Raw genomic sequence first — 21803 nt, forward strand, 5'->3', positions numbered from 1 at the left:
GGCCTGTACATTTGACCCCTTGTGTTTTACTGCTTCACTCCCCCACTCCCCATCGAACCATTGGTCACCCAAAAACCATGATTCTAACTTTGGAGAGGGGGAATGAATGCAATCCATTCACCAAGAGAGTCCAGAGTGAGCCTTGATACCTGACCCTCTCAAACTCTATTTTGTTGGTGATTTGTAAGAACTTGGTCAGATTTTCGGTACTGTTCTATGTTCAATGTTTAAGTTGGCATGATGGTCAGCACAGACATCGTGGGCCAAAGGGCCTGTTCCTGTGCCGTACTGTTCTCTTGTTATCTTGCTGGCAAGAGCGACTGAGAATTTGGCTTCTTGCATCCTTGTCGTGAAACCATGCATTCTCTTACTGGCGGTCAAAGATATGATAGTGGTATTGCTCAGGGCACACATGGCAGGAGAAGCCCAATACAGTATTTTGGGAAAGGATTGAGGGGTAATTGTTCCTTGAACTCCCTGCCTCTCTTGGAATAGTGCCATGGGATCTTTTGTGCTAACCTGAAAGGGCAGAGACAACTTTCAGTTTAGTATCTCTAACAATAGCACCAGTGATGCAGTATTTCTTTGCATTATTGTACTTATTGGACTGCAGTAGTTCATGAAAGCTGCTCACCAGCACCTTCTCGTGGCCATTGTAGATGGATAACAAATGCTGGTATTGCCAGCGATGCCCACATTCCATAAATGCATAAGACAAACAAGGCGATGTGCCTGTACTTGAGCACCTTAAGTAAATGAAGCGAGAGGATTGGGCAACATGAAGACTGGAAGGGAAAAGTTAATTATTAAACAGGAAGCTAAGACCTTTAAACAAAAAAGACAATATTTAATAAGAAGCATCTTGTGTACTGTGATTGCACATCTGAATTGTCCAGTGCTATGGAATAATGAGTATTGGATTTATAGTTTCAACTCTGCAGATGGTGTTTCTTTGGCTGCGCAGGAATGAATTTAAAAATGAACAGAAACTAATTTAACCTTGAAAGAATATTTTGAAATAATATTAAGACACAAAATTCTGCAGATGCTGGAATCTGGAGCAATGCACAAAAAGTGCTGGAGGAACTCTGCAGGTCAGGCTGCATCTATGGAGGGAAATAAACAGTTGACGTTTCGGGCCAAGACCCTTCATCAGGACTGGAAAGGAAGAGGGGAGAAGCCAGAATAAGAAGGTTGGGGGAGAGGGAGGAGCACATGCAGGCAGGTGATAGGTCAGTTCGATGATAGGTGAGTCCAGGTGAGAGGGGGATGGTAGGTGGCTGGGGGAGGGGGAGAAGATGTAATAAGCTTAGAGGTGGTAGGTAGAAAGGGCAAAGAGCTGAAGAAGGAGGAATCTGGTTGGAGAGGGCACTGGACCATGGAATAAAGGATGGAGGGGAGAGGAGATGGGCAGGTCGTCAAGGCAGGGGAAGGGAGCCACAGGAATAAGGGAAGACAATGGAGTTGGGGGGGCAGGGGGCGTGGGGGGAGAGAGAAGAAAATGAAAGGGTGAGGTTACCGGAAGTTAGAGAAATCAATGTTGAGGCCATCAGGTTGAGGCCAAGGTGGAATATGAGGTGTTGTTCCTCCAACCTACACCTGGCCTCAACGTGGCCATAGAGGAGGCCATGGATAGACATGTCACTATGGGAGTGGGATGTGGAATTGAAGTGGGTGGCCACCTGGAGGTCCTAACTGTTGCGGCAGATGGAGCAAAGGTTAATATTAACACATCTGACAAGTTCCTACACACCTTCTAACAACTGACCGCAGCTGCTTGGCTGGTTGACAGCTCACTCTTGTTTAAACACTAACAGCCAAGGTGAGAATGTCAGAAAATGTGTAAGATCGGACTGTGCTTACTTATTTTCCACCTTTTGTAGGTACAGGAAAGGCTATTCATTTGTGATATTTGACAAGATCAAAGGAAGCAAAATTGTTAATTTTGAAAAGGCACTGATGAATTTTCTGGAAAAGAAATGTCAATGGTAGAATTTTAGCCACAAGATCTAAGAGAAAACTAAATGTATCCGTAATGACCTTGATCTGAAAAATGTGGTTTAATGTCTAAGGTGAGAACCTTTTCTGGAGAGGATTAGTTGCATTAATGCAAAGATGTATGCAAATAACTTCACACTATTCTGATCTGAATCAAGGATAAAATGCCATTTTCTTCCATAGGGGCCTTAAATTTGAGTTACTGCTCCATGGTCAAGTGGATCTTTGTTTGTTTTCCCCCACAAATGCAAATGTTCCATCACCCAAGGACCTATTATTCAGGGCCCAATTTGTGTTGAGTTTGCTGACTATTCTAGCACCAGCATTAAAATACACAATGTGAGAGGTGCCATTCTGCCAAGTGCCTTCTGAATGGTTATCCTAGGGATGGATTTGCAAACCATGATGAGAGTGGGCAATTGAGTCAGTTTGCAGGGTTAGCTAAGCAGCATCAGTGATCTGAGCGAGAAGTTTGGAGCTCTACTACAATATTTGTTGCCCATTTGGTAGCCAAGGAGTGCAGAGCAGATCTTGTTTCTGCTTTTCCCAGTGACTCTTGCAAGAACATCGGTCTGATTGTGGAAACCTAGGGAGTACAGGATTAGGCTTCTTGTTCCCCTAATGTGTATTACTAATTTTTCCTGAGGTATTTTGGATCACAATATACCTTGCACGTAAAACTGTACCCTAGAAAATCTGCTGTTTGAGAATATGAGAAAGAAACCATTTACAGTAAACCAAATTAATTTAAACAGATCTGCAAGAAAGCAATTGGTTGGGAATTTAAAGTGTCCATTATTAGTACAAAGTAACATTTGACTACCAGTCACATCGGCCTCACTTTTTCCTGTCATGCAATTTCCTATGTGAACAGATGACTCAACCTTCCCATATGATTCATAGCTATCTTTAGACCACTGATCTTTTGAATTGGGTTTAGCATGAGCTCCTGGATGTGACATCTTAACAATGTGCTTTTAGACTGGTTTGTGTTTAAAACACTTGCAATACTGAAGAGCTACTGTAGAGCTACCCATTCTCTGTATCAAGTGCTGTTGCTACTTCCTCATGGATGCTTAGAATTGCCATTTGTTATAATAGTCTAGAATGCTGGTAAACAGTTGCTCCTTGTCTGAGATTTCAAGAAGGTGGGTAGGAAAAGGTTGTGGATGCAGAAAGGGGTTTATGCAGACTAGCTCCTTATCCCAAAATGTGAGGATTGGAGCTGGTGGTCACTGGACTTCTGTTGTCTGTTTTGATGAGGGCTTGTTTGAGTATGGATTCCCAGCAATTATTGACAGATTTCTGGTGGTATCCTTTGTTGCCCTGCCCTATATTCCCATCACTGGCTGCCAGACACATCCATCTTTGCTGTCCACTCCTCCCCCAGACAGTTGAAGAAAGTGCCATTTTGAAGCAGTTTTGGAGATTTGTCCTTTTTTATGGTATAATTAAAAACAAAATCATCAATTATTCCCCAAATTCTTCCTCCCACCACCCCCCCCCCCCCCCACACCAAGTTGTTTACAACAAATGGTGTGTCCTCAATTTGCATGCTCCAGGGCAATCACAGAGGGTTGGCAGCCCCAGCTTTGACCAAAGATGAATTAATGCAAGCCCAACTCCAATTTAATGCAAAATCATCTGCCTCAATTGAGAAGGTTAAAATGCCCCAAGCCCATTTCTTTCTGTACTTGTAGAACCTTGGGCAAGTGAGCTATCCAAAAGCTCCCATGACACTGTGGTAGTTGTGAACTTGATTTTTTTTTGTTGATACACTATTTCTAATGAAAGATGACTGTAAAGAATTTGAAATATATATATTTGAAATATATAGATGAAAGATGAAACTATTGGTATGGAAAGGAGAAATTCTCCCTACCCTATATCATGATCCTGTTTCAAACCTGAGTATGTGAAATTTAATGGGATATTACAAACAGGTGCTTCACAGATGCAGGCCATCATCAGGTTAACAAATGGGTTCAGTTTATACAGATTTCCATAAGTCGATCTTGTCTGTAAGTTGGAAAATACACACCATATCTCCACCGTATTGTAATGAATAGCATCGAAAGCACATGACTGATAAGAAAGAACCATGAGTAAAAGTGAAGAGAGAAAGAGGAAACTAGTTCTATCGTTCGTAGGAACAAACGTTTTTATGTACATTGGACCCTTGAATATAATAATATGGGAGCTCATTCACATGTCGGGGTCTCCATAAGTTGGGGGTTCATAAACCGGGGATAACCTGTAATGATTTTATACATGTTTTTAAAATTTCCTCTCTGCATGTGGCAAGGCCAGTATTTGGTGCCCAACTTTAATTGCTCTATGAAATTGGTGATTCACTGCTGCCTTGAACTGGCATATTCCATGATCATACTATCATAATAGATTATTTTAAACTATTTACTAGTTGACTCTTCCTACGTAACTGCTTTAAGTTAGTGAAGATAAAAAGGAAAACTGCAGATGCTGGAAATCGAAAATAAAAGCAAATGTTAGAAGTGCATCTGTGGGAAGAGAAACAGAGTCAGTGTTTCAGGGCAAAGGTCAATCATCAGAACAGGGAAGGAGACGGAAGCTTGTTAAGCTACAGAGAGGGTGGGGGAAGGAGAACGTCTCTGACAAAAGAATGTAGGAATTGCAAAACACAGAGCAGGAAGACATGCCTGTTTTTCCCTATCAAAGTTCTCACTCTTTAATTGTCCCCACTTACTCATTGACCAGATAACCTTGTTTACAGCTTACCCCCATGGTCACCCTGGTTTACCCTATCAGAGACATCTCCACCAAAATCTCCCCCATACACCCCCACCAACTCTCTGCAGTTTAACGAACATCTTTTTCCCCTCCTTCGCAGTTTTGATGAAGGATCTTCGACCCGAAATGTTGACTCTGTTTCTCCTTCCACAAGTGCGGCCTGATCGGCAATGTACTTGCAGCATTTTCAGGTTTTACTTTTGCACTTCAAATTAACTTTTCCAAACATCACACAAAACTGAGCACTGAGTACCTTTTATCACCACTATATACCAATCTTCCCCAATCTTTTCACATATCAAACTAAGGACACTGTTTTCCAAAAAGTTGCATTTGTTTTTCAGAGCCAAAGTAATCTTTGCAATGCTGGATGATTTTGACCTTTTAGAATCTCCGGCAATTCAACATGCAGATGCCAATTTTCAATCTTATCTCTTACAAAACAATTTAATTGCCCAATCCCACCTTTTACAGCAATTAAACTTTTCAGTTATAGGTACATCTTCTCCTGCAGTCCATAATGCAGTGAAGGTTATGCAGGGTAATCCTCTGTTCATTGTGAATTAGCTTCCAGCAAATGGTAATCATTCCGCCTATTGAGCTCATTTCAGGGAAGGTTATTTAAAGTATGTATATAATCTGCAGTTGAGTCCTGTGTCCAATCTGTCTGTCAATTAGACCTTTCGACGAGGTGCTTCAATGAATTGCTGATTTAATTTGAAAGAAATATTTATTCCTGTCCAAAAATAATTGAATCTCAAAATGTCCTACCAGAGTATGAGTGTGTATGTTTATTTGTTAATACTGAATGTCATTAATCCTGCTGATCCAGGGTTTTTAGTATTGTATTCAAAGACTTGGACTTGAAACCAGGAATGCATTTCCTGAGGACTTTGAACCCAAAAGTTATGTACACAGTGTGCAATCAATTATGGTGCTGCTGGCTGCTTGTATGTGATGTAACCTTGCTTCGTGTGCGGCATTTGCCCTCCTGCTGATCTTTTTTATCTGACATACTAGTTGGGTATAAATCAAGATGTCTCTATGTGTGGTGAGGTGATATAAATAATTGTTAACCATGCCATTCCGTTGACTTGTGAAGGTATTAAAACAACATTGGCTCAAATTAAAAGGCAGATATCTGTAGGACAAGGTTTGAAATTTTGAATAAAATAGTTTTCCCTTTTATTACAAAGCAAAGGTCTGTCAAAAATTGTAAGTAACTGTAATATCCCTCTTGTTTCACTTATGACTATTTAAATAGAACAAAATGTGGCTTTGTCAAGATTTCGAATAGGCCTAACCTTGATATGTTTGGGATAGTCTAGTAGAGTTTTGCTGCCCATAAACTATATACTAAGTTGAATTGAGTAAATATTTCCTGGTGAATGAGAATGATGGAAAGGATCATTACTAATATTCCTATTCCTGCTCACTCCAAAGACAAGTTCTCCGTGGAGGATCCACAAAGATTTTAGCCCAGAGCTGAGCAGAATGTTTGTATTAGTCTCTTTTATGGGAAAAGATGAGCATTTGCTTAACTCAATGTTATATCTGTAAAATTCTAATCTGAGTTGTCATGTCATTAGTCAATTGAGTTATAAAAAAATTAGTAATCACAGTAAATTCTCTCTGATTTGCTCAAAGCAAAAGAACTAGAGGTGCAGGTAATCAGAAATAAAACACAAAATGCTGGTGACTGAACTAACATTTATCAGGACTTGGGGAAAGTTTTATAGGTAAAACAATTTTTACGATTCAGAGAATGGATGCAAAGTGTGTTATTATGTAGTTATAATAAAGAACTACAGTTCCCAGTAGGCAATGCAAGGGGTCACATAGGGGAACAGGAAGTAGCTGTAAAAAGAGAGGGAAAGCAGCCTGTCTGTGTTGGTTAATAAAATGTTCAGTTGTTAAACCCACGTGAAGTTTGTCTCTTGATGAAGAACAAGCATAACATGGTGTCAGTAGTTGGTGTGACGTCTGAACAGGGAGACTAGATGAATACTGTGTGCAATTGAGAAAGAGACTCAGTGAGTATGAAAGAAAAGCTGTAATAAGGTGGAGAAAAAGCTGGCCGGCATGGTGAAGGAGCACATTGTTCCTGAAGTTCAGCAGTCACTGGATTTGCCAAGAGATATTCAGGTGAGAAGCTGAGAGTTCCCATTATGGATAAGCTAAGTCCTCCTATCCTTATGCAGTTTACTGGCAATCTAGCTGATAATTGGAAAAGCTTGAAACAGCGATCCAACATATATTTAGATGCTAGTGGAGCGGGAAGGAATGATGAAAAATTGAAAGTGTCTATTTTTCTGTGCGTGATTGGCGAAGATGCTTTGGACATCTATAACAGCTTTCAAATTGATGAGACAGCTTTTGAGTTGGGCACCTTGATGGAAAAATTTGAGTATTTTATCCCAAGTAAAAACATTACATTTGAGAGAGAAATTTTTTTCCTGTGACCAGAAACAAGGTGTTAGCTTTGACCAATACTTCGCTGAGCTTCACACACTGAGTAAGTCTTGTGAATTTGGAGATTTGAGAAACTCACTAGTTAAAGACAGAATAGTTTGTGGAATTCCAGATAATGGACTCAGACTGTTGCGTGGAAAAAGATTTGACCCTGGAAATGGCAGTGAATATGTGTAGGTCAGCAGAAACCACACAAGCACAAACTAAGGAGCTGCACAGGGCAGACACAACAGTGCATGCTGTGAAAACAGAGAAGCAGCACACAAGGCATTTCCAAAAGCAACAGCAAAGCAAAGAGGAAGGCTCAAACAGCAAGTACAGCAGATGTGGAGGTAGACACATTCCAAAGATGTGCCCTGCTTATGGGATGTCCTGCAATAGCTGTGGGAAGAATAATCACTTTGCAAGGTGCTGTAAAGCTGGGGCTAACAAGAGAAAGATGCACACAGTTGGTGAGGAAATGGAAGAATTTGTGGATTCTGTACAGACTGTGGCTGCTGGTAAAACAGAATGGATTGTTCCAGTAACTGTGAATGAGACAGTAATTCCATTCAAGCTTGGCACCGGAGCTCAGGTGAATCTGTTACCCATGGATGATTATAAGACTCTCACAGTAAAGAGTAAGATTTACCATGTGAAGTTAAAAGTGACAGGCTACACTGGAGAGAAAGTTCCAGTAAGTAGGCCGTATGGTAAACTTTAAGCTGCCGCACTTAAAATCACAGCTACTGATTGTAGAAAAGAGAGTACAGCCAATATTAGGTCTGAGTGCATGTGAAAAGCACAACCTAGTGAAAAGAGTTTTCATAGTAGTTTCACATACCAAAGATGACCACACAACACTCATGGAAGAGTATGCAGATGCCTTTGAGGGGCTCGGATGCTTACCTGGTGTACACAAAATTCACATAGATGAGGCAGTGGCTCCTGTTGTCCATGCATGCAGGAAAGTTCCGTTTCAACTTAGAGATAAACTTAAACAAGAACAAGCACGCATGGAACGGATGAATGTCATACAGAAATATTTTGAACTTAAACAACAGCTGAGAAGTCTAGAACAAATGGAGCAATGCCAGAAAGAGATAAAGGAAGCCGTAAGAATACTTCGGTCAGATGTTAAAGTAGAAATTGGCAGTAGTTTGAAAGATTTCGATCAATCTTGTGTGGAACCAAAGAGTGATCTGGATGTTACTTTAGAAGAGGCAGAAACTCTTCAACGGAAAGTCTGAAGGAGAATGTTCCTTTGCTGCCAATGAAAGAAGACATCCATTTTACAGTGAGAGGTTAAGGCTGACTAAATTCAATTTTAAGGATGAGCAGTGGCGAGGAGAGGTGCTAAGAGAAAACCTACGGCAACAGGAAGGGAAAGAATCACGACAAGACAGCGAAAATCCTACCAGTCCTGAAGCCCGGGGATCAAGTGTGAATCTATGATCATGATTCTGACACATGGTCCATGCAAGGAGTTGTGCAAGAGGAAGTAAATCCACATTCGTACAAGATCCAGACAGAGCGATGGACACCTGAGGAGGAACTGCGTGGATCTACGATCACAAGCTCCAACCCATGGCTGTGACCCGTCCCCTGTCAGTACACCAAAGGGGCCAGCATATGGAGAAAATGAACGTGTGGACCAGAGTTCCCAGGAAAACACCAATGCAGCAAATGAAAGCAACACACCTGCGAAAACAAGTACCAGTCCAAAAAGGACCATTAAACCACCTCAGAGACTGAAAGCTGCTGAGTGGACAAGGGTTCTTGGCAGGTTTATAAGGACAAAATATTGTGTTTGTTTTTCTTTAAAGGGGGAAGATGTGTTATTATGTAGTTATAATAAAGAACTACAGTTCCCAGTAGGCAATGCAAGGAGTCACATGGGGGAACAGAAAGTGGCTGTAAAAAGAGAGGGAAAGCAGCCTGTCTGTGTTGGTTAATAAAATGTTCAGTTGTTAAACCCACCCGAAGTTTGTCTCTTGATGAAGAACAAACATAACACAAAGGAGGAGAGGAGGGGGAAGATCTGCTATAGGTTGGAAGCCAGGGGACAATGCCCTCTGGTTTAAACTGCAATATCAAACAGTCTTTCTAATAAAATCAATCAATATCAAATAATCAGCACTTTTCTGAAGCAAGGGTCCTCCATCTAACACATGGTTTGGAACATGCAAATAAATTTTCAAAGCACTAGTTTTCCTTATTTTCCTCTGTTTTAGCGGGGAATATTCAAACTGTGATTTTTGTCACCAGAAATTTAATTAGAATGCCTTTCACTGCCCATCCCTTGTCTTGCTGTGCGTTTGTTTCAATAAATCATGGAAACAATCAATTTGGAAAGTACGTTAGCTTTTAGCGGGTACATTGAGTTGATCGTAGGAGTTGTAGTGAATCCATATCAAGTCAGCTCAGCAGTGTTATGTAGAAATATAATTGAGCATTTTAATACCAGTTTTTAAGCTAATCTCTATTTGAGTTTGTACTAGTTTATTAAAGGTCATTCAAATTGTATGAAATAATTACTATCTGAACAATAGTAGACTATGTAGATGCTTCCTCCCCTCTTGGTACATTGGTGATAGCCATAAATATTGTGTTCTGTTTTGTCCATCTGTTTAAATCATTATAGCGCATTTACCAAACATTTTGTTCTTAGTGTGATATAGTGTATTGAATGCCATGTAGCAATCTGTGGAAGGCTGATCTAAATGAACCTAGGAATATTGCTCATAGAATGAAGGGGAAGTTAATAGTATTTGTTCACATAGTCTATTATTAAAACACAAAATGCTTTGTGGCTACTAAAGGAACAACTATACTGTCGATTTGAGATGATATTAATGGTGGTTAAATCTCAGTGGATTCCTATCACCTGTTCCATGTTAAAGTAATTAGAAAATTTAAGTAATTGTTTTAAAGGTGGAAGCTACTAAGGAACTTATTGATTTGCTTCCTTTTAATAACGTCTGTGCCCTTGTAATTATTTTTTGGCATGAGTCACTGGAAACCATGCAACTTGAAATTTGATACATAGTATAGATTATTTGGTTAGCCTATTAGACTGGACTACACAATTTGATGAAGTTTGTATTTCTTTTGGAATATGGTTAATGTATTACGTTTATTAAGTTCACTTTGCTTAATGACAGACACTAAGTGTCATAGCCATAAATGGCCAAAGAAGAAAGATGCACACAGCAGAGTGTGAAGAAATGATGAGGAAAAAGGGGTTGCATATGATTGGGCTCAAAAGATTCCCTGATTCTGTTCATGTAGAGCACACGACTTGTCCAGGTGACTTGGTCAGTGCTTATCCTTTAACAATCTTGGCCAAGAACAGATCTGGAGACATTTGTAGCTGTTTATGGGATTTACTGTTTCCAGATAACTGATATATTTGCCCATTTAAAGTGACTCATTAAAACATGCTACACAAGTGCAAGCTCCATTTTCTTTTCAGTTGATCAGTAGTTGAAAACACTTAATAGTAAAGAGAATTTCACACCTCCTGCATCGTTTGGCTAATTCCTTGCAGGTGCATTTTTTCAAAGTACAGGCCCAGTAATGTAGAAAAATATGATGGCCAATTTGCACCCAAGGTTTCACAAGCAATAATAAAATACATGAATTTGTTTAGTGACATTGATCAATATTTCATGTGCAGGAGATCACTAGAATGTGGGAAAACTGTTGGTGGGGGGAACTGTGATCAAATTTGAAATGTATACAGGATTTGGTCAGACACTGCTATTACCTGACAATTGTTTTTTTGCTCTAATTGTCCTGTTGAAGCAGCATATATACAAGACTGAGATAGAATTTAGTACTTTTAATCTAAGAATACATGATCCGGAAAATAATTCATTGTATGAATATCATTTTTATTTCCTGTCGCAACTGTACTCTGTTTCAAAACCAAATCGTTGCTGCCAAACTTAACTTGATTTATTTTGTAGATATGGGGAAGAGAGAGTGGATGTGAGAAGATATTTAGCCAAACTGAAAGATCCAGGCAGCTTAATCTGTCAGGAGAATTATTTGTTTCTATTTGATCAACATGTGCAGAAGAGTTGGTGCGTTTGAATTTGTGGGTTTATTTCAGTTAATTAGGAGCTAATAATCAGCTGCCATGTTTAAAATTAATACATTGGGCACCAACCACCTTAATGGTGTATATATACCATTCTTCGATAATACCATGAGCACGATAGATCGGGGGGGAGGTTATTGGGGGCATGCTAAGAGTTGAATTTCAACTGTATCAGTATGATGCTCCGTGAGTCAAGACTGAAATAAACTGATTCTTTTGAAGAAATAAATCATTTGAGGAAATTGTAATGTAGTTTTGGACAATAAACAGGCTATTTGGTTCACTGAGTCTAAATTGACCATCAATCACCCAGCAAAGCCTTGTCCTACACTAATCCCATTTGATCTCTCACATTTCCATCAACTCCCCCTGATTCTACCACTCACCTGGGCACTGGGGGCAATTTATATTGGCCAATTAACCCAGATGTCTTCAGAAAGTAGGAGGAAAAAACACTCACAGGAAGAATGTGCAAACTCCACATGGACAGCACTAGAGGTTAGGACTGAACTTGGGTCGTTGGAACAGTGAAGCAGCAGCTCTACTAGTTGTGCCTCTGTGCTGCCCTCTGTTGATTTACCCCCCCCCCCCCACCTGCTTTGTTTCATTGTACAAAAGCCAAAACTGCAATTGCATGAGTACTTGCTAATATGCAAAACTTAAATTAATTTAAAGGAACTATAGTTTTTTTTAATTGCTCTAACTCTTTAAAGCTATTTTTTTTTAAAGACAATGCTTAATTCTGGAGCAAACGTGACTAAGTATAGGGTGTGTACCAAAGATTCACAAATTTAAAAAAAACAGCAAGGGCTGCAATTTAATGTGCCGTGTCAGATTATTAGGATGTGCATTTTTTGACTAGGATGTTGTCAGAGGTAATTGGTCTATAATTAATCTAAATTATCCATTATTATTTTGACTGAGGAGAGAAAATAATTCTAAATAAGTCATCTCATAAACTGGAAGTTAATAGCTTGCTGAAAAGCATTTCCTTTAAATGTTAGTTGCGTTAAAGTTCAGAACAGCTGTCCTGTTGTTATACTGTTAAGTTACTGCTGCCACAGTGCATTTGTACACTGTCACATGGTCTGTTAGTGCTATCGCATTAATTGCATAATTTCCGCAGATTTTTGTCAAATCATGAAAGCTGGCATTTAGATGGCAAAACTTTTTATGCTCTTCCCTCTATTGCTCCCATTTTGTGGTGGAAAGCAGGGACTGTTTCTATCTCTCTGCTCCCATTACATTTGTACGTCCAACATTTAAGTTGCATTGCACAAACAGCCTTTTACTTAACGGTTGCAGCAGGACAGTACTTTGCACTGTGACTTCTGATTCTTTTATACTGAATTTTTGTCCAACTTTTAACATTTAAACAAAGTTCATTTCATCAAGCTACTAAGCAAGTTTGTAGGATGTGTCTTCAATACTAGGGATCTGAGACTTTTTTTAATAGCTGTTTTCTGTCAGTCAGAGAATAATAATGGATAACTGAGAGTAATTATGGACCAATTACCTTTGATGACACTCTAGGCAAAAATGGCACATCATCATAATAAGCTGACCCTGCAGCTTAAATTACAGCCTCGCTGTAGGTATTTTTGTGCACTGTTGGTACACACCCTATACTTAGCTGTGTTTGCTCTCAGCATTAAGCATCACCCTTATCAGGAAAAAAAATCATTCATTTTAAGAATTTGGGGGGGGGGGGGGAAGCTGCAGCCCCGATAGGTTTACTTTTGTTGTTTTTGTTTCCACTTAATGATGGTCATTCAGTGGGATGCAATGCATGTACACACTTAACAGTGAGGTATTTTTTGACCTGGGACGTTGTTGACGCTGTTTGGGTATCAGAAGGTAATTTCTTCCCACAGCCATGGTGTTAATTTTTAAATCAAATGAAGGGTTCTTTTCAGAACTGTAAACAAATGGAGAGAGGTAATTATAATAAGTCCTTGCTTGGAACCAAAGATTTTAGAAAGGTACAGTTCAGTGATATTAGTTTACTTTTATAGTCCCAATAGATGAAGGTGGAAGAAGTAAGGCAGGGACCAGTAAAGCACAGGATCAGGGCACTGTTACAGTATGATTGTAATACTGCAACAGTGATGAACCTTGAGCATTAATTCCTATTGGCTTTAGTTAAGATTTGGTCCTGATTATCCACAGTCAGATTTTTTTAAAAAATCAAATAAACTAACATGAGACATTGAGGTCAAACCAATAATAATCAGGGAAACTTTCATTACCAAACATGTTTGTCTACATATAAAAATTGATAACAAATGCTAGCAGTTAATATCAATGAGGATATTGAAGGGCGTGTTTGGGCACCAAAATGTTGATTATGCAATAGAAGTGTTCTGAACAAACTTTTCAAGTTACCATTGGATCAGAGCAGTATGAAAATTGTTGTTTTCATGTGGCTGTGTGGGATTGAAAAGTTTGAACAGGATGATTAGTGGCCACTCTGTAAGGGGAAGGGTTTGAGGTAGTGTTGAGTGAGGAAAGTCTGAATTGATTCACTTTTTCATACTGACATAAGGATGTCAGTCTTTCCCTGGCACATGGAGTTCTGCAAATAAATGAGTTTGTGTATTTGTTAGCAAATCCTGCAGTTTGTCTGCAGGGTTGCCACTGATGCTTGGTGGAATTTCTTGATTCTGCAGCTGTTGAGGGTGGCAAGTGCAGACATGTTTCATGTACGTACCTTTTATTAATCTTGAAATCACCACAAAAAATTTGCCTTTCACAGTATTTGGACTGAATACAAAAGCAATTACAAAGATCTCCATGGTTTTTCATGTTGCCATTTGGGGCTAGGTGGAACTAGCTTCGGCAACTTTGGAACGTTTCCTGCTGGTGATGTGGCTGGGGAATACTTTGGTATTTGGACATTTATGCAATATTGTTTTAACAACAGGGGTAAGGAGAGGTTTTGAAATTGAACCAATGATGCCAGTACTTTAATATTGTCCTTGTGTGTTGCCACAATGCTGGTCTTAGAACTGCAAAACAGCACTAACAAAATGTTACTAGTGAGTCATTTTTCAAAGTAAGCAATAAACCAAGGTATCATCTGTTTAGATGAGCATTAAACATTTGCAGAAAACTGAAACATTCTTCAGGTCTCTAACTTCATGTTCATTTCCCTCAACTAATGCTGCTGAAAATAGTGTAGCTGATTATTTATCTCATTGTTGTTGATGACATCTTCCTGTGTGTACTTTGCTATATCAGCATGGAAGCTGTGATTAAACTGATAAGGAGTCAATTGTACATTAACTGTTATGAACATCCAGAGAGCTTGATGCAGCTTTCAGTTGTGTTTTGACGTGATAGACCCATCACTGCTGCCCATCGTGTTTGAGGGTTAGGAAGTAGCATCTTGGGTAGACTGCAGCAGCTGGCTGCCACCACTGTCTCATAGACACCTTTTACATTTGCTTAAAATATTGCGCTACAGTTCTTTCTACCTACTCTACACTCCTGCTGGTACCGAGAGTTAAATATCACTTATTTTGAGAATTTGTTCACTGGGCCATCAGTTCAAAATTATTAATATGTTATGCATGAAGGATCTTTGGGCAATTGCAGCTCTGCTATATCACGGACGCAAGAAACTGCATATGCTGTAATCTGCAACAAAAATCAAATTGCTGGAGAAACTTGGCAGATCAGGCAGCATCTGTGGAGGCAGAGGGATGGTTGACGTTTTGGGCTGAGACCCTGCATCCCGTCAACCATGCCTCTGCACAGGCACTGCCTGATCCGCTGAATTCCTCCAGCAGTTTGTTGTTGCTCTGCTATATCACAGGCTAACTTTGTCCTCTATTGAGTTTTAAGTAGTATATATGAACTTGCATTTGTGTTTCCTTTTGAACACCGATGGATATCAAAGTGATTTATGGTCAATGACATATATTTGTACTGTAGAAAATGTAGCAAACTGCAAGAATTGAGAAATGCTTGTGTAGCGGCTGCTACCGCGATGTGAAAGCAAGACACTAGTCAGTGGGCTGCAGAACAAAAACTGATTTATTTTCCCGCCTTGCGCGGGCCTTTTAAGAGGAATGGTTCCCGCCCACCGAAAACGGAAATGACGTATGCGCTCTGTCATCAAACTTTTCCCGCACACGGGTTCTCCCCATCGCTCGGGGAAGATGAAAGCCCAACGCCATCTCGCGCTTCGCAGCTCCGATGACACGCAACCTGACCACCAAGCCGGTTTGCTTGCTTGGACGGTGAGTCGCTACACAACCACCCCCCACCCCGAACCAGTGATACGGTCCCCAAGGTTCGCGGGCTGTGCTAGCCGTTGCTTAGGAGGTCGGCCTCTGCGTCGCAGTGTTGGGACCTCGACCAGTTGTTGTAGATCTAAATGGGCCAGTTTGAGGTGGTCCATCGTGAAGACCTCTTCCTTGCCCCCAAAATAAAGGTGGACTCATTATTCCTGATGACCCAGAACGGCCCCTCGTATGGTCGTTGCAATGGTGCCCGGGGTGTGCCCCTGCGAACAAAAATGAACTTACAGTCTCGTAGTTCCTTGGGCTCACAGGATGGGGCTTGACCATGTCGCGAAGTGGGAATTGGTGCCAAACTGCCGAGCCTCTCGTGCAGTCTTTCCAGGACTGCCGTGGGTTGTTCCTCTTGGCCCCGAAGGGTGGGTATGAAATCCCCTAGGATGACCAGGGGTGCACCGTGCACGAGTTCAGCTGACAAAGCATGGAGATCTTCCTTGGAGGCAGTGCGTATGCCGAGCAGGACCCAAGGCAGTTCGTCGACCCAGTTAGGACCTTTCAGGCGGGCCATCAGGTGTGATTTCAGATGGCGGTGGAAATGTTCCACCAACCTGTTTGATTGAGGGTGGTAGGCCGTTGTGGTGTGCAGCTGCGTCTCTAGCACGTTCACTAATGCAGACCAGAGGCTGGAGGTAAACTGGTGCCCCTGTCTGAAGTGATGTGGGCCAGAACACCAAAACGTGAGATCCAAGTTGTGAGCAGCGCCCAGTCACAGGAATCAGTCGTGATGTCGGATAGAGGGGTTGCCTCTGGCCACCTCGTGAATCGGTCCACGATGGTAAGGAGGTACCGGGCTGCTCTTGAAACTGGCAGAGGACCAACGAGGTCGACGTGGATGTGGTCGAACCTTCTACGGGTCGGCTTGAACTGCTGTGGCGGGACCTTAGTGTGTCATTAGATTTTTGATGTCTGGCAGTGCAGACGAGTCCTGGCCTACTCACTGACCTGTTTGCGCAGGCCATGCCAAACGAACTTGCTGGCGACCAGTCGAACAGTTGATCTGATGGACGGGTGCGCCAACCTGTGTACTGAGTCGAAAACGCATTTCTGCCAGGCTGCAGGAACTATAGGGCGGGGTTGACCTGTTGCGATGTCTCAAAGGAGGGGCTGCTGACCTGGACCGACTAAGAAATCTTGGAGCTGCAGGCCCGAGACTGCAGTTCTGTAGCCGGGCAGCTCGTCGTCGGCTTGCTGTGCGTCAGCCAGGGCCGTGTAGTCAACACCCAGGGACAGGCTGTGGATGGTCGGTCTGGAAAGTGCGTCAGCAACGACATTGTCCTTTCCGGAGACATGTTGGATATCCGTTGTGAATTCGGAAATGTAGGACAAATGTTGCTGCTGACGAGCTGATTAGGGATCGGAGACCTTGGAGAAGGCGAAGGACAAAGGCTTATGGTCAGTGAAAGCGGCGAAAGGCCTGCCTTCTTAAAAAGTACAGGAAATGCCGGACCGCCAGGTACAGCGCTAGAAGTTCCCCATCAAAAGCGCCGTATTTCAGTTCGAGTGGTCTAAGGTGCCTGCTGAATAATGCCAGGGGTTGGCAACGGCCTTTGATTAGTTGTTCCAGTACAGACGCGTCCACCGTGAGGGCGGTTGGGATGTCTGTCCTAGGGTGTACCAGCATCGTGGCATCTGCCAGGGTGTCCTTGGCCTTAACGAAGGCAGCCGCAGCCTCGTCGTTCCAGGCGATGCCCTTGCCCTTGCCAGACATCAGCGAGAACAAAGAGTGCATGATACGGGCTGCTGCAGGGATGAACCGATGGTAAAAGTTGACCATCCCCAGGAATTTTTGCAGACCTTTGACCGTGTTGGGATGGGCAAAATGGCAGATAGCGTCTACTTTGGCGGGTAGGGGTGTTGCTCCTTCGCTGGTGATTCTGTGGCCGAGGAAATCAATAGAGTCAAGTCCGAATTGGCACTTGGCCGGGTTGATAGTGAGGCCGAAATCACGGAGACAGGAGTACAGTTGGTGGAGGTGGGAAAGGTGTTCTTGGCGGTCACGGCTGGTGATTAGTATGACATCGAAGTAAATGAACACGAAGTCCAGGTCTCAGCCTACTGCGTCCATCAGCCGCTGGAAAGTCTGTGCGGTGTTCTTAAGGCCGATTGGCATTCGAAGAGGCCGAATGGAGTGATAAGCGCAGTTTTGGGGACGTCGTCAGGGTGGACCGGGATTTGGTGGTATCCCCGGACGAGGTCCACCTTGGAGAAGATGTGGGCCCCGTGTAGGTTCGCCGCAAAGTCCTGGATGTGAGGGATGGGGTAGCGGTCTGGGGTGGTGGCGTCATTCAGCCTGTGGTAGTTGCTGCAGGGCCTCCACCCACCGGTGGCTTTGGGGACCATGTGCAGGGGGGAGGCCCAGGGGCTGTCTGACCTGCCAACAATCCCCAGCTCCTCCATGCGGCGGAACTCTTCCTTTGCCAGGCAGAGCTTGTCTGGAGGTAGTCGTTGTGCTTGGGCATGAAGGGGTGGACCTGTGGTAATGATGTGGTGCCGCACCCCGTGTTTGGGTATCGAATTTGTAAATTGAGGTGCTAAAACCGATGGGAGCTCAGCTAGGAGCTTGGTGAACTCATTGCCAGACAGGGAAACGGAGTCCAGGCGTGGGGCTTGTAGTCTGGTTTCTCCCAGGGGATAGGTTTGGAAAGTTCTGGAGTGCACTAGCCACTTCCCTCGCATGTCGACTAACAGGCTGTGGGCCCGAAGGAAATCGGCTCCCAGGAGTGGCCAGGCGACAGCGGCAAGGGTAAAGTTCCAGGTAAAACTGCTATCGCCGAATTGTAATTGAACTGTACGGGTACCGAAAGTCCATATCGTTGTGCCGTTTGTGGCATTGAGTACAGGACCTTGTTGCCTGTTACGAGTATCGCGGCTGGTCGGGGGCAAAATACTGACCTCTGCTCCAGTATCGACGAGGAAATGACGCCCGGACTGCTTGTCCTGAACGAATAAGAGGCTGTGTTGGCAGCCAGCCGTCGCAGCCATCAGTGGCGGCTGGCCCTGGCGTGTTCCCTGAAACTTGCAGGGTGGGCGGCATCGACGGGCCTCAGCGCACCACCTCTGATGGTAGAAACACAGTTGGTCGCCAGTGTCGTCGTCTGTGTTTGTGGGGTGTGGTCGCTCAGTTGCTGGGACTGGTTTAGGTAGGCATTGGGCTCGCGGCCTGGCGATTTGGCCGATGGACGACCCGCTCTCGCGTTTGGCCTTCCACAGGACATCTGCCCGGGCAGCTACCTCACGTGGGTTGCTGAAATTGGCGTCAGCCAACAGCAGGTGAATGTCATCGGGTAGTTGTTCGAGAAAGGCCTGTTCGAACATTAGGCAAGGCTTGTATCCCTCAGCCAAGGTCAGCATCTCGTTCATTAGGGCCGATGGGGATCTGTCCCCCTGGCCGTCGAGATGAAGCAGGCGGGCGGCGTGCTTGCGACGGGAGAGACTGAAGGTCCAAATAAGAAGGTCTTTGAAAGCCGGTTACTTATCCTCCTCCGGAGGAGACTGGATGAAGTCTCCGATCTGGGCGGCTGTCTCCTGGTCCAGAGAGCTGACCACTTGGTAGTACTTTGTGGAGTCGGAGGTGATCTGCTGAAGTTGGAATTGTGCTTCAGCCTGGTCAAACCAGACACTGGGCCAAAGCGTCCAAAAGGTGGGCAGCTTGAGTGCCACTGCGTTGGCTGCTGCGTTGTCATCCATTGTGCGGGTCCAAAATCAGTTTGGACCATTGGGGTCACCAATGTAGCGGCTGCTACCGCGGTGTGAAAGCAAGACACTAGTCGATGGGCTGCAGAACAAAAACTGATTTATTTTCCCGCCTTGGGTGGGCCTTTTAAGAGGAACGGTTCCCACCCACCGAAAACGGAAATGACGTATGCGCTACGTCATCAAACTTTTCCCGCGCGCGGGTTCTCCCCGTCGCTCGGGGAAGACGAAAGCCCAATGCCATCTTGGGCCTCGCCGCTCCAATGCGCGACCCGACCGCCGAGCTGGTTTGCTTGCTCGGACGGTGAGTCGCTACACTTGATCTGTTTCATTGATGTGGGTTGAGGGGTCGTCGCCACTGGGGACAACTTGCCACTTTTCTATGAATAATGCATTGGAATATTATGTATCCAGCTGAACTGAAGGGGAAGACAGTGTGATGTTGAATTCAAATCGGAGCACCTCTGCTGTGAGAACTCCCTCAAAACTGCACTGGGATTGTCCATTAGTTTTTTTTTGTGCTTAACTTTCCGGAGTTATCATCTCCTGGCTTCCAAAGTGAGAGTGCGATCTAGCGAGACTTGACCAGCCTTATCACGTCTTTAAAAAACAAACAGAACACTTGCAATGTTTCCGATAATGTTCCTTTTTACTCCAATGTACTGTTGAGCTGTGTCATTATCTGCAAGCCCAAATTTTGAAAGCACAGGAAAAAAAATCCTAATTTGTAAACTGTTGGTATGCAAAATAAGAGGAAGTGGTGCACATGTGGATGCATCTGCTTTTACACATAAACATCTAGGTTGTTCCAGTGAGGAAACAGGTTTAAAAACCTGGGAAGGTTAAAATGTAATTGATACAAAAAAGATAATGATAGCCCAGTTAAGGAAGAATTGTCAAAGCATTCGCTTTTTTGCAGAAGTATTCAGTAAACTTTGCTTAACTACTATGGGGAAATTACTTACCAATGTTATTGCATGTAAATTACGCAATTAGGTTGTCATAATAATGTTATGTATTTGGTAATTTCTTTAGTCCATTTCTTCATTTGCTTCTGAAAGTGATACCTTTTCTGCTGTAGCACTTCATCCAACGGTTAAAAATTTAAACTGTAATGACCTGAGCTGTTTAAATACACGATGAGTTAAAATGCGTTCTGGTGCTTGATATTCTTTGCAATGCGTTAGTTGCCCTACTTTCAAATCCAGCAGTGGTATAACGCTGTTGGTATAACTCATGTGATAGTCGGTGCAATATTTTCCTGATACTGAGACGATGGCAGGTAAGTCCTCTTGATTTTTCTTATTTCACTAGCTTAAAAAATCAAATGCAATTCACTTTCCATCATTTATAACAACATGGATTATTCTTGAAACTATCAAATTGCTGTGGAACTGCACAAATATTGAGTTTTTAAGAAGATGTTCTCTTTTGGTTTCAGCAGGGTACAAGACAGAATTGACATGTATATAATGCGTTCACATTTTTTAAGATGCCTCAAATCACTTTACTCTTGCTGTTGTACTGCATTGATTATTATGTGGTAAATGCAGCAGTCAGTTTGGACACAGCAAGATTCCACAAACACCAAGAACTGGTAAATCTGGCTTTTTTGCTTGTGGTATGAACAGATAAACCTTGACCAGGCCACTAGAATTCCTTACTCTTGACTCATGGATTTAAATGATCTTGGGGTACTTGGCATCCTGGGCTCACTTAAATCTATAAAACAGAGCCTCGGTCTAATATTTCATTATGAAGATGGCACCTTTTGACCTCATAGTGCCATATTGGACTTGAAAGTAAAACTGTCAAGTTTTGCCTGTCGAATTTTGTTTCTTTATTATGTAATTGGTCTTTCCTAGGGCATAGTTTATTCGGTTTTCCTTCTGTGCTTTCCTTCCAATTTGTTTTAGTGTACACACAATCACCTATGATTTTGTTGTCAATCATTTTTCCTTTTGACAGTTTCAAAAAGTTTTGCTTTAATTTACATTTGACACTGAAGGGTTGATTTATGAATGAGTTCTATGAGAGGAAACTTGTACATGTACCATGTTTCTAGATGTATCTGGTGGTAGGACCTGGCTTTTTTAATTGCTTTCTCATGTGGGACTAATACTTTTTACCAAAATTGGATGCACTGAAGTGTATTTAGAATCTATTCTATCAACAAGTGCATCTACTGGAGAACTTCCTTGTGTTCTCCCTATATGAAGTACATTCGGTTCTGACTTTAGTTCAGTAATACTATAGGAAAGATGAGACTTTGTTCTCTCTTTTGTATTGACATCTCTGAGCAGCCAAGAAATTTGTACACCAAAGACTCTGATGAGTCAACAGCATTTTAAAGAAAATATTCAATTTATAAATGTTTTCTTTATAGTGCAGTTGACTCTTTAGGATATGTGCCTTCAAGTTATGAAGTAATTTTATTGTTATAATGAATTACAGGCCACTCTCCTTCATACACTGTACCAAAA

At 42.5% G+C, this 21803-nt stretch overlaps 1 protein-coding gene across 4 annotated transcripts in view; it reads left to right on the top strand.

The window, feature by feature from the left end:
• The window catches only part of slc12a7b (solute carrier family 12 member 7b), a 190476-nt gene that overhangs the window by 58432 nt on the left and 110241 nt on the right, over positions 1–21803 (top strand). Inside the window, exon 1 of one of the 4 annotated variants that reach the window (XM_052015431.1) lies at positions 20404–20602. The exons of the other annotated variants lie outside the window; for them this stretch is intronic. Within the exon in view, the coding sequence (XP_051871391.1) occupies positions 20596–20602 (7 nt within the window). The 5' untranslated portion in view covers positions 20404–20595. Of the gene's footprint in view, positions 1–20403; positions 20603–21803 lie in introns of those variants that run through there. 4 annotated transcript variants of the gene reach the window in all.

Source organism: Pristis pectinata, chromosome 5 (assembly GCF_009764475.1).
Source record: "Pristis pectinata isolate sPriPec2 chromosome 5, sPriPec2.1.pri, whole genome shotgun sequence".
Lineage (NCBI taxonomy): Eukaryota > Metazoa > Chordata > Chondrichthyes > Rhinopristiformes > Pristidae > Pristis > Pristis pectinata.